This window comes from Drosophila santomea, chromosome 3R, assembly GCF_016746245.2.
Source record: "Drosophila santomea strain STO CAGO 1482 chromosome 3R, Prin_Dsan_1.1, whole genome shotgun sequence".
In the NCBI taxonomy this organism is placed as follows: Eukaryota; Metazoa; Arthropoda; class Insecta; order Diptera; family Drosophilidae; genus Drosophila; species Drosophila santomea.
Genome location: NC_053019.2, coordinates 8,358,045 through 8,370,095, shown reverse-complemented (window position 1 = coordinate 8,370,095; position 12,051 = coordinate 8,358,045). Strand labels below are relative to the sequence as shown.

General features: G+C 42.8%; 3 protein-coding genes across 4 annotated transcripts; 2 read left to right on the top strand and 1 right to left on the bottom strand.

The window, feature by feature from the left end:
* Nucleotides 1-75: 75 nt before the first annotated feature.
* Nucleotides 76-3,667, bottom strand: LOC120452120 (transmembrane protein 135). 2 transcript variants are annotated; one of them, XM_039636199.2, is made up of 5 exons: nt 3,120-3,667; nt 924-1,867; nt 729-869; nt 497-663; nt 76-436 (listed from the first exon to the last, which is right to left on the bottom strand). In XM_039636199.2, exons 2-5 carry the CDS (start codon nt 1,851-1,853, stop codon nt 310-312), a joined length of 1,365 nt encoding a protein of 454 aa, XP_039492133.1. In that variant the 5' UTR covers nt 1,854-1,867; nt 3,120-3,667; the 3' UTR covers nt 76-309. The 2 variants fall into 2 exon arrangements, with proteins under 2 accessions (XP_039492133.1, XP_039492134.1); XM_039636200.2 differs by lacking the exon at nt 3,120-3,667 and adding an exon at nt 2,314-2,449.
* A 4,716-nt stretch (nt 3,668-8,383) lies between these two features.
* LOC120451665 (odorant receptor 85c) lies at nt 8,384-9,673 on the top strand. Its single transcript, XM_039635539.1, has 3 exons — nt 8,384-9,340; nt 9,400-9,555; nt 9,617-9,673. Exons 1-3 carry the CDS (start codon nt 8,384-8,386, stop codon nt 9,671-9,673), a joined length of 1,170 nt encoding a protein of 389 aa, XP_039491473.1.
* A 425-nt stretch (nt 9,674-10,098) lies between these two features.
* On the top strand, nt 10,099-11,733 carry LOC120453920 (odorant receptor 85b). The gene is made up of 4 exons (XM_039638855.1): nt 10,099-11,058; nt 11,111-11,266; nt 11,332-11,375; nt 11,619-11,733. The coding sequence occupies exons 1-4, from the start codon at nt 10,099-10,101 to the stop codon at nt 11,731-11,733; spliced, it is 1,275 nt and encodes a 424-aa protein (XP_039494789.1).
* Nucleotides 11,734-12,051: the final 318 nt, after the last annotated feature.

The window sequence follows — 12,051 nt, the reverse complement described above, 5'->3', positions numbered from 1 at the left end:
ATAATTTAAGCTTTCAAATCAAAAAGGTAGATCCGAATTTCGCATTTAAGCACTACAAATTTAAAGTTTATACTATATATAAACAAGAAAATGTATATTTTATGAATTATTAATACCACGAAATAAAAAAGGTCAACATATTTTACAATTCACCAATACTATCTTATTTTAATAATCGTTGGACGCTCTTTGAGCGAGGGAGACTCTTGACGTATGTATATACAGCTCGCAGTTGAACGCGGATATTAGGAGATATAGAGGGTCCTCTGTTGAAGACGACTGACTAAATCCAAATTGACTACTGCTGGCTCAGGAGGCAAAGGAGTAGGCGGGCATCGACTTTTCTACTATGTTTAGTGCTTTGATGGTGTCCAGCGCCTGTTGCTGACTGCTCAGGCCGAATACATCAAAGGCGCTCAGATTAAACTTGCTCAGTCTGCAAATGATAGGGGATTCTTAATCTACAGCATACGTAGCGCGTACGAACTTTGCTCACCGATCGCCCGAAATGGCCTGCAGAAACTTGTAGTAACTGGGGCGCAGACTTTTGGGTTCCAGAATTCCCGCGTGGAAAAGCACAGCCGTGAAGAAGGAGTACAAGAAAAGCATAAAGTTGGGGATGTGTGGCACGATTCCAAGCTCTTGGCCCTTTGTGCAAAGAATCTAAAGATGAAAAAGTTATTGATAACGATATTGATTAAACAATGCCAATAATGCTTCATGCTCACCTGTAGTGCCTTCCACATGACATACAAAGCTACCGTGTTATCCGGATACTGTGTGAAGGACACCGAGGCAATTAACGCCGCAGGAACTGCGAACCGTGCATCGTCCCGGTTAAAACTGTGTCGCAGCAGACAGGACACCGACTGTCAAGGACGACAAAATTACGTACTGTTGATCTCCAATGTCAAAGAGCTTACCTTATAGAGAAATGAAAAGCTGCCCATGAAAATGCCCAGTTGAAGAGTCCCACGGTTGAAGACCAGCTTCTTCCACGGCATTTTTCCAGACGTGATTCGTTTGACGTTCATGACCAGTTTAAGCGCAACCTGAAGACCCACTCCGCCCACAAAGGGTTTAATTCCACCCATCAGGGAGTACGCAATGCAGCTTTGCTGATGCCGACAGCTGTCGTGTTTTGCGCGAATGAGATTGCTATACACGCGCACCCAGTCGGATACAGTAGAAAAACTAACGGTGGGACGACGGCGGTCAGGCGCAGGCTGCTCACCGGGCACTGCGGGGCCGGACTTGGCAACCGGACCCGCCTCCTCCTTGCCCACGAATATGCGAAGGATGTTGAAGATGGAATCCTTGGTAGTGCCAGTGCGATAGAGGTAGAGCAGCGCCGCCATACTCACACCAAAGATGAGTGTCTGCCCATTAGGAATGGAGCGCACCCAGCCCCGAGATTCTGCCATTTTCCACAGCGCTTCAGTGGCTACATTGGCAACGTAGAGAGTGAGTAGTGGTCGGCGGGCTGGTCTCTCCACCAAAATGGCCGAAAACGAGGCAAATAGGCAGGGCACAAAGGCCACTGTAGAGAAGTGATATTTGCCCAGCATGTGCCGCAGCGCACAGTTGTACAGGATGAAGGTGTAGGCATTGGTCACTAGGAAAGCCGTCGATTGGATGATCCCCAACAGCGTCTTGCGCAGATCCTCGCGACTGGGAATGCGGTGGCGCATCAGCAAGGACAGGGCGTAGACTATAGTGTAGACTCGCAGGCAGTAGGGCGTGGCCGAGAGCAGAATACCAGCGGTGGCGTTCACGCAGTGGTCCGTCCATGGGTGCTGGAACTCTTTGCATGTGATGCACAGGGGATCGATCAGCTTGCTTTGTCCCGCCATTTTGGAATGTAGATCTGTGTGAAGAAATTGTGGTTCAATTTTTAATAACTGATTACATAATTTAAAAGATAAATAATATAATATTTTTGGTTAAAGCCTTTGTATTGGATTATAAAATGCATAAGCTCACTTTTGGACTGATACAACAATGAACCTGCCAGGTCCAATTACCTCTCTCGAAATCAGTTCACAATTATAAATTAAAATTTTGCCACCTTAATACATTAATTGTAGTAGATAAGATAATATAGTCATTTGCTTTCGACAAAAAAAAACACTTATAGATAAGAAGCTGTAGTAAGCTGTGCTTCTAATATATAGTTAATATGGTAAATTTAATAAAAATTTACATATACTTTTAGTGGTTGGAATAAATTTAATGGTTAGTCACTGCATATGAGGTGGCCGGGTCCGAGTCCGTTTCTTAACCTTTAATCTTATCTTCGAGCTTCGAACGTACAAGCTATTATTGTTCTTCTTTCGACGCTATCGGTTGTTCCACTGATCTTGAAAATAGATCCAAATTTCGATTTGGCTTGGCAAATATATATTGTATTTCCCGGGGGAGAACTGCGACAACTGCTGGCCTGGCCAGAACTGACTTACTTCTAGAGGCAAAACCGGGAACGCTGGGTTATATTGGCGGATTACAGCTGTTCGTCGGGTATCTGTGGCAATTTACTGCTGTCAATCGATAAGATACACGCCAGATTAGTCGTTGCGGGGGATTTGCCCAATGCAAGAACAAAGGTTTCACAAAATACGTGGGTTTGGTAATATTTGTTGATGAAGGAGTGAATGAAAATGATGGAATATCTTTTAAAATATATATCCACGAGTAAAACGCATCTATTATCAATACCAATTAAAGGAAAAATCAAAGAATCATTAAAGTTATTATGCTGTGATAAGATTAGTTGAATTATTGCGCACTGTGGTCTTTTTTTTTTAGTAGTATTTGTGGTCAAGATTATCGTAAACCGAAGGCACTTTAGATTACAGTCATAAACAAAAACTATGTTTTAATCGGCCCTCAAAATCGAACCACCTGCCACGAGCTGCTATCTCTCGACCTTAGCAACCGACTTTCCTTGCTCGCGATTTGCATGAGAAACTATGCATCAGGCCAAGTCACTGGCCGCGGGGTCAACCCCGTGATCTTTGCGCAATCTTACAGAGAGCTACTAGTAAAATACAAAACTGGAAGAAAACACAAAACAGAAAAGCCAGCTAATCTGCATTGTCGAAGTGAAGAGGGGCACTTACGCTGGAGCTTCTGAACACTTGACGGCGGCAAAACTGATCACTCTCTAATCGCCGTTTCACCGATTTGTTTACACCTTGGTTATTATGGTCCAATATTGGTTATTTAATAAGCTGTGTGATGCTTGTGCGATCTGAGATTTATAGAGAGTTGCAGCTGTTCCAGCTCTTCGAGTTGAGAATTTGACAATATGTGACTTTGTGACAGCAAAGTGACGCCGACTGAAGTTCCGCATTGAGATGTGAGGGTATCGCACTGACTGCCCCGATTCCGGACCACGCACCCCTCACCATCGGATGCCAAATCGGCCGGGGGTATTATAATGGATAATGGATGGCGTTATATGGGGCGGGCAGAGTCCAACAACAACAAGTGGTTGGGCGGAGTGGTAAACGCGTTCTGAGTCCGCTGCCGTTGAGCAGCAAATGCTGCGCCTTTTAGCAGGCCTTCGACTGCATTTTTTCCAGTCGCCGCGCGACTTTAATCACTAATTTATCAGCTTTATTTTGACGGTAATTGCGTTTTGTAAACAATAATAAGACGAACTGATTGCTATCGGCTGCGCCCGTTGCCTATCGCGTTATCGATAGACAGTCCGGGACACAAGTAGCCAGTGCTATAGCAAACAGCTTTTGATCGTTTCAAGAGCGCGCGCGTTTTAAATCCGAATTAGTGGAACTGGTTGTATCAATCCGAGTCAGTGTTAATTAAATGCTACGTTATTATTAAATGGAATAAACGACACACAGTTACTTCTTGAATAATGTAATACACAAAATTATTATATAATTTTCAAAAATGGGTATTTAATACTCATATTTGCCGAATAAAGTCTATAGTAATTGTGAAGAAATATGAATGGGATTGGAAACGTGAAACAAACAACTCCTTTGTTTATGAATAGTAGTAGTTTTCTTCGTTCCTAATTAAGCAATGTATTTCACCTGGATTTAATTGCCTGAGAATTATCCTGCCAAGTTGCGGCCTGCCGCCCACGCGTTGCTCGAATTTTCATTTGTGAGTTCTGTGGCATCTGAGGCCACAATTCGTGCCACAATCAACTCAGACTGCCGACTACCAAAGCACTTGGCCTGCCAAAATGGTAGACTCAGGCAAAGAGTCTCTGGCTGCGCAATCAATTGGATTTCGGTTGTAGTTCATAAAGTGTATCTGTGCATGTCTCTGGCTGAGCTCTTGTTCCACTTTCAATTCCAGCGTCCTTTGGCTCCTGCTCCTGCCCATTTTCATTTTCATTTACGCATGCACTGAAAGAATATCCTTATACAAATTATTTAATATTTCCGTTTTTGTAAAGAGACATACTGTAAAACTAAACATCAAATTTATTGAGCACACCCATCTCTTTATTGTGAACTTGTCGTAAATTTCCACCTCATTTAACACATTTTTTTTCAATGCTGAGAAGCTCTTTCGGTGCGGTTGACAATGCTCAGCGGATATACAAAATATTTCGTTATTGTTTGTGGCTGCTCCCATGGCGCTGCTTTTGCTCTGGCTGTTGCTTTTGCCATTTACCTGTGGCACCGCTTATTTTGAAAAGCCAAAAGCGCTTAAGTAGTTCATTCGGTTTCAGGCCTAAACTGAGATGGGAGATGGAGTGAGTCCTGGCTCAGATCCTTTCCACCTTTGTGGTCGCTGCGTAGCTCCACTTTTGCCGTTTCCCGCTCAAATGCTTAGCGAAATTGCGGCCGCTTTGTGTGATTTGCCTGTTTTTGCTGCGGCTTAAGTGTGGTGTTGTTTTTTGGGGGGAGGGAGGTGGTAGAGTGCCATGTATATCAAATATACTTGACTCTGTCAGGACCTGGCACTCACTTAATTTACTGGAGGTGTTTTGGGGTTGCTTCTCCGTTCCTGATATCCCCGGATAAATCTTTGTTTCTGACGTGCCGCTAAGTAAGCACTTAAAAGGCAAGGACCCTATTGTTGCTGCTAATCTAAGCTTGTCCCGCTTTCTTTGGGGTTCAATTGGCAATTAGCCCGGTTGCACGAGGGACCATGTTGCAGGACACACCAGGTGCAGGCGAGACCAGGTTGCAGGTTGCCGGTTGCAGGTCGAGTGCAGGATAATTGTGAAAATAGCCGGCAGGCGCACACACAAGGACCTTGTGAACTGTCAATCCGGCAGCCACTTAGGAATCAATTTGTCCAGCGATCCCTGCATTTAATATGCAGCGAGCTCCAAGGAACGGATTTTCCGAATCCGCAGCCAACTTGGGATTATGTTTGGGTTGGATTGCTCATTGAGTTGCCTGACCACACCAACCATCCAACTACTTCACCCACTCCCTCGCTTGTTCCCCAAACTCGCCGTCTCTCCGGCATTTATAGACTTGTCTTGGGCTCATTTATCCTGGCTGGCAAACCAAGCCGAGGACCCAAAAACCCCCCTCCGGGCACTGCTTAATGTGGAGGTCCTGTCGAGGATGCCGCCTGCATGTGGCCATTTGTTTAGGCCCTCTACGTGTGTGGTTGCGTCCAAATGTGTTCAATTAAGCGGTAATAAATTGTTCATTTGCTCATTGGTGCGCACGGCCATTACGAGAACAGCAGGATCAGGGGGTAAGGATCTACGGCCGATGGAGACATTGTCGTCACTGTAATATTTCATGGGGACCAGCAGCGTACATTGATGCATATCCTGCCATTAGCAAGCCTTTTGCATAATACACAATTAATTTTGCACAAACTTGTTATTTTATTAATTGCTTTCATTCGTTTATTTCTTATTTCCCCCGTCCTCGCTCACAATGTGGTTAACCTGAACGTGGTATTGGTGTTAGCCTGCGTCAAAACAATGGTTCTGAATCGTCAATATATGTGACCTGGCTTTCTGACCAAAGAGTCAGCACGAAACGGTAGTGGTAACCATCTCGATTTCCCATTTTCCACTTGTGCAGACCAAAAAGACCAAAAGTGTGGCCAAGACCGCACTGACTTCACATCAAATTATAAATGTTGTGGCTTCTGCTAACGAACGGAGTGCCAAAACAGACATTCTCCATCCCACCCAAAAAAAACCCAATCCCAACCCAGGACCTATTTTGGTTTCTTGCGCAAAAGTCACACATGTTCACCAGGGAGTAAATGTGTCAAATGTCGCACAGCCATGGAAAACCGAGAGACAATTTCCACAATGCCAGCCATATTCTTGTTGGCCGGAAAATGTCGGCAAATGTAAAATTTACCATGGATTATGTTCGCTTCTTACGTTTAACTGTCCCGCTGGTTTTTCCTGGAAAACGGAAAGATTATGAAGTTTCCAATTAAAAAGAATTGTGCTCAAAACGAGGAATATTATCTTCTCACAGCCTTTTAAGAATTAAAAGTTTTTCAAAATATAATTTTGGTCCAAAAATTTACCATACAAAATTACCATAAACTGAAAATAATAACTGTTTTGTAGAGCTGATTACCAATGCTAACGATCCCTACCATTAAAAATGAATTTTTCGGTAAATTGTTTTCATTTTTGATAAGGAGTTGCAAAAAATCGAAAAAAAAAAATTTTTTATTTGAGTGCCATTCTTTTATGTAATTACGAGCTAATCGAGCTATTAGATTTCATATTTTGACCCTTTTTCGTGTTGTTATGCCCACATTGATTATCTGGCAACTTGGCGCTTTAACTGTTCATTACACTTTACGGTTTACAATATTTGCAATATATAATTTAAAATCAGGCAATGAGCAATGCCAGCGATGGTTCAAAATTGAGTGTGATGTCCCTTCGTGGCTACCATATGCAAATGTGTCTACATGGGAGGAACAACAGCGGCGTAAACAGGTCCAAAATCAATTCCCCTTGTCCCACCCAAGGTGCGATATATTTCCGAAGCAAAGTCAAACGAAATTAGTTTGCTGCTCATAAAACTTTTCCACGAAGTTTCCGCTGCCCACATACCATACCCACATCCACACCCACACCCACTGCGATCCTGAGAGTCCAGGTAAACTTTTGGGGGTATGTGTGCATATAATAACTTTGGTCTGCCGCCGGTGGGTGGATGTGTTTTTGGGGTATATGGTGGGTGGGAACAGCCACCGGAAATCTTGTTACCCTGCATGGCTCTTCACCCGGGAAGAAGAAAAGTTTGGTGCGGCAGACTGGCCAGTGGGTCCCAGAGCTTTAATTGTATTTCAAGTTCCAGGTTGTACTTGTCTGTTCCGCCCCAATTCGCCCACTTTTTTTTTACCACCCGCGCCTTCAATTTCCATGCGTGATAAATGGCAAAAATGGAAAATTCGTTCGTTTGCTTTTGAGCCGGTTGGTTCGCTTTTAGCACTGCGTTTCGCTGTCCGCGGTGGAAGCAACATTTCAGGGCTTTTGTCTTTCAATTTGGCCCAAAAATCTCTTTTGGCCAGTAGTGGTGGAATTTACCGCCCCCACTTGTATCTTCATCACTTGTAAGCGCCCTGTTTGCATTTCCATGGCATAGTTTAGTTGGGCAACGCACATAGCTGGACTTAGTATCTCAACGGCTGGACTTTTGCGTACAGTCAAAACCAGCTAAGTAAAAACTGCGTACCACTGCTAAAGCAATAAAATTAACCAAATAAAAAAAAAACCGCAAAGATACGGCACTAATTTTATTTTTTTATTTAATGGTATTAATTTTTATTCTTTGAAAATTTAGTAGATTGTCTGTCTGGATGGGTTTTGCTAGGGATGTTTAACTGAGACGCGCTATATAATTGTGGTAACGTGTTCTGTTGAAGTATCTCATTCTGTTCTGTGTATATGGTCCCACCCCGTCTAAACTGTATAGTATTGTTGAAATCTGAAAAGATTTAATTTATTTCAAGTGAGAGCGGGAAAAGACTTCACTTCGGTGGGATTAGACTCGGGTTTGATGCGCTGCTACCGATTCGCTTTCGAATTGCATTTATTCAAACGTTTCAATTGCTTTCCGTCGGATTCAATCTTCAAGTGATTTATTGTGTTGCTTAGAATGGCGAACGAGAAGGAAGGAGTCGTGGGTGGTGTGGGAACTGGAGACTTGGATGGGAATCGTGATTGCGTTTGCCTAGGCATAACAATTATCGACTGTTTATGTAAGCGAAATCAATAATTAAGTTGTGAACGAAGCCCTAAATTAGATGCATTATAAATTCGAGTCTATACATTAACTGTAAACAGTTCTATAATTATGTCATTACTTCGCATAACAAATGCTGCGTGTTCCTTGAGCAGAAGTCTATAAAGGAGTTCCAGCCATAACTTATTCGATTATTGCCAAGTTGGAAAATGAAGTTCATGAAGTACGCAGTTTTATTTTACACCTCCGTGGGTATTGAGCCGTATACGAGTGACTCTCGGCCCAAAAAAGTCAGCCTGTGGTCAAATCTCCTATTTTGGGCCAATGTGATTAATTTGAGTGTCATTGTTTTCGGAGAGGTCCTCTATCTGGGAGTGGCGTTTTCCGATGGAAAGTTCATCGATGCCGTCACTGTATTGTCTTACATAGGATTCGTGATAGTGGGCATGAGCAAAATGTTTTTCATTTGGTGGAAGAAGACCGATCTTAGCAATTTGGTCAAGGAATTGGAGCACATCTATCCAACTGGTAAAGCTGAGGAGGAGGTATACCGGTTGGATAGCTATCTGCGATCATGTTCACGTATTAGCATTACCTACGCAATGCTCTATTCAGTGCTCATCTGGACGTTCAACTTGTTCAGTATCATGCAATTCCTCGTATATGAAAAGTGGCTCAAAATCCGAGTGGTCGGTCAAACGTTACCATATCTGATGTACCTTCCCTGGAACGTGCAGAACAACTGGACGTATTATGTTTTGCTGTTCTGTCAAAACTTCGCAGGACATACTTCGGCATCGGGACAGATCTCAACGGATCTTCTGCTCTGTGCCTTGGCTACCCAGGTGGTCATGCATTTCGATTATCTGGCCAAGGTGGTGGAGAGCCAAGAGTTGAATGAGGATTGGAACGAAAACTCAAGATTGTTGGTGAAAACTGTACAATATCATCAGCGAATTCTTCGGCTTATGGACGTTCTCAACGATATATTCGGCATACCCCTACTGCTTAACTTCATGGTCTCCACATTTGTCATCTGCTTTGTGGGATTCCAAATGACCGTTGGTGTCCCGCCGGATATCATGATAAAGCTCTCCTTGTTCCTGTTCTCGTCCTTGTCGCAGGTGTACTTGATATGCCACTATGGCCAGCTGATTGCCGATGCGGTGAGAGCTTTTATCGTTTTTATAAGTTTGGAGTAAATATGTAACATACATATTTTTAGAGCTCTAGCATATCGATTTCTGCATATAAGCAGAACTGGCACAATGCTGACATCCGATATCGTCGGGCTCTGGTATTCTTTATAGCTCGACCTCAAAGGACAACCTATCTAAAAGCCACTGTATTCATGAATGTAACAAGGTCCACTATGACAGACGTAAGAATATGATATATTATGAAGCCTAAACCCTAAATATATGTTCTATTTATGATTTCAGCTTCTTCAGGTATCCTACAAGTTTTTCGCTCTGCTTCGTACAATGTACATTAAGTAAATATCTGGTCTTAGTTTACATGCGATTAAGTTTGAGTAAAATTATAAAACATATATTATATGTATTAATTTTATTGGGTTTTGTAAAGTAAAAAGTTTTTGTTAACGAAAATGTAAGAAGTAGAGATAACGATGTCATCGTTTAAAAATGACGTGCCCATTGTAACTAGTATCATTTGGAAATTCTTTGGTCTTGAACCATCTGGAATCGTTGCAGCTGTTAAATCTACAAAGCACGCGAAAAGAATTCGCAAATACCCAAGCATTACCTTCACGGGTGGTCAGTTATTACTTTCTTATATAATATTTAGCGCATTCCTAATCGCACCAGAGCTGTTTTGCACATGGCTATAAAACCCCTGGACCTTCCAAAGGACACTCACTCAAGAAGGACAATTCTCTAGCTCGGTTCGGACTGACCTAAAGATGGAGAAGTTATTGAAGTACGCCAGCTTTTTCTACACAGTAGTCGGTATACGGCCCTATACCAATGGTGAAGAGTCGAAAATGGACAGACTTAGATATCGCATTGTTTTTTGGGCCAATGTGATCAACCTGAGCTTCGTTGGAATATGTGAGAGCATCTACGCATACAGTGCCTTCAAGGATAATAAGTTCCTGGAAGCCGTCACTGTAATGTCCTACATTGGCTTCGTCTTCGTTGGCTTGAGCAAGATGTTCTTCATCCGGTGGAAGAAAACGGCTATAACTAAACTGATAGATGAACTGAAGGAGATCTATCCGAGGGGTTCAATCCAAGAGGAAAAATACAACCTGCCGATGTACCTGGGCACCTACTCCAGAATCATCCTAACATATTCCTCGCTCTACTCTGTTCTGATCTGGACATTTAACTTATTCTGTGTAATGGAGTATTGGGTCTACGACAAGTGGCTCAACGTTCGAGAAGTGGGCAAACAGTTGCCGTACCTCATGTATATTCCTTGGAAATGGCAGGATAACTGGTCGTATTACCCACTGTTATTCATTCAGAATTTCGCAGGACTTACTTCTGCAGCTGGACAAATTTCAACCGATATCTTGCTCTGCGCTGTTGCCACTCAGTTGGTAATGCACTTCGACTTCCTTTCAAAGAGTATGGAACGCCACGAACTGAGTGGACATTGGAAGAAGGACTCCCGATTCCTGGTGGATATTGTTCGGTATCACGAACGTATCCTCCGCCTTTCGGATGTAATGAACGATATATTCGGAATACCAATACTACTCAACTTCATGGTATCATCGTTCGTCATCTGCTTTGTGGGATTCCAGATGACTGTAGGAGTTCCGCCGGATATAGTTGTGAAGCTATTCCTCTTCCTTGTCTCTTCGATGAGTCAGGTTTACTTGATTTGTCACTATGGTCAACTGGTGGCCGATGCTGTAAGTTTACCTTTATGGAACCGCCTTGATTTAATTATTTTTGTGTTTTTAGAGCCATGGATTTGCGGTTGCGACTTATAATCAGAACTGGTATAAAGCCGACGTGCGCTATAAACGAGCCTTGGTCATTATAATAGCTAGATCGCAGAAGGTCATTTTTCTGAAGGCCACTATATTTTTGGATATTACCAGGTCCACAATGACCGATGTACGCTAAGTATATACACTATGTAAAGTCACCGAGTTTGAATTTAAAGGTTGTATTTCTTCCAGCTGCTTCAAGTATCATACAAGTTCTTCGCCCTGCTGCGCACCATGTACACCCAATAGGGATGACCAGAGAAGATCCTTCAATCCCTAATCCCGTATCTATGTTCCCCGTACAATGCTTTCAAAGGCTCAACGCGAACTTAATTATGCGGAGGCACGAGCTCCACGCATGTCCATCGCTTCCTCGACTCAGGCAAAAAACGTAGTAATCTTTTTAGCGCAGCGAGCTGCCACTGAAAAGGCAGTTCTACGGCTCCACTGGAGAGCGAGAAAATATGTTGCTACAAAAGAAAATTGCAGAGTACATTTTACACTTCACTGCACACAAGTTGCGCTTATGAGTTTTCACTGCTCGTTACGCTCTACATTGGAGGCGTCTTGATTTCCTTTCGAATTGAAAAATGAAAGCTTGGCTCATTTTGAAATACTTTCAAGTTGCAGCATCTTAGATGGCGCGAAATAAACGATAACAAAGTAACTATTTAAATATATTGCACTTTATATTTCTTATAATTGTGCCTCAAAGGGTGTTCAATGCTTCTACACTAGATTCAGCTTGGTTTACCATTGGTATACGGATATTTTTTACAGCTTTGAGTTTGGCGAAAAGTGGAGAAAAGTGTTGCGAGAAAATGAGAAAAGGGGAAAGCTCCTTGCGAAGGCAGTGGACAACAAAACCGTTTGATGGCATCTAATGCAGTTTTCCCATGATGTGTGGCTGTA

Bases quoted from the DNA above. Each gene is read 5' to 3' on its own strand.
- LOC120453920 (XM_039638855.1), top strand. From the start codon at position 10,099: ATGGAGAAGTTATTGAAGTACGCCAGCTTTTTCTACACAGTAGTCGGT. The intron at 11,059-11,110 runs GTAAGTTTACCT...TTGTGTTTTTAG, and splicing joins GTCAACTGGTGGCCGATGCT to AGCCATGGATTTGCGGTTGC. The intron at 11,267-11,331 runs GTACGCTAAGTA...TATTTCTTCCAG, and splicing joins CCAGGTCCACAATGACCGAT to CTGCTTCAAGTATCATACAA.
- LOC120452120 (XM_039636199.2), bottom strand. From the start codon at position 1,853: ATGGCGGGACAAAGCAAGCTGATCGATCCCCTGTGCATCACATGCAAA. The intron at 664-728 runs GTGAGCATGAAG...TTTCATCTTTAG, and splicing joins TCATGTGGAAGGCACTACAG to ATTCTTTGCACAAAGGGCCA. The intron at 437-496 runs GTGAGCAAAGTT...TATCATTTGCAG, and splicing joins CAGGCCATTTCGGGCGATCG to ACTGAGCAAGTTTAATCTGA.
- LOC120451665 (XM_039635539.1), top strand. From the start codon at position 8,384: ATGAAGTTCATGAAGTACGCAGTTTTATTTTACACCTCCGTGGGTATT. The intron at 9,341-9,399 runs GTGAGAGCTTTT...ACATATTTTTAG, and splicing joins GCCAGCTGATTGCCGATGCG to AGCTCTAGCATATCGATTTC. The intron at 9,556-9,616 runs GTAAGAATATGA...TTATGATTTCAG, and splicing joins CAAGGTCCACTATGACAGAC to CTTCTTCAGGTATCCTACAA.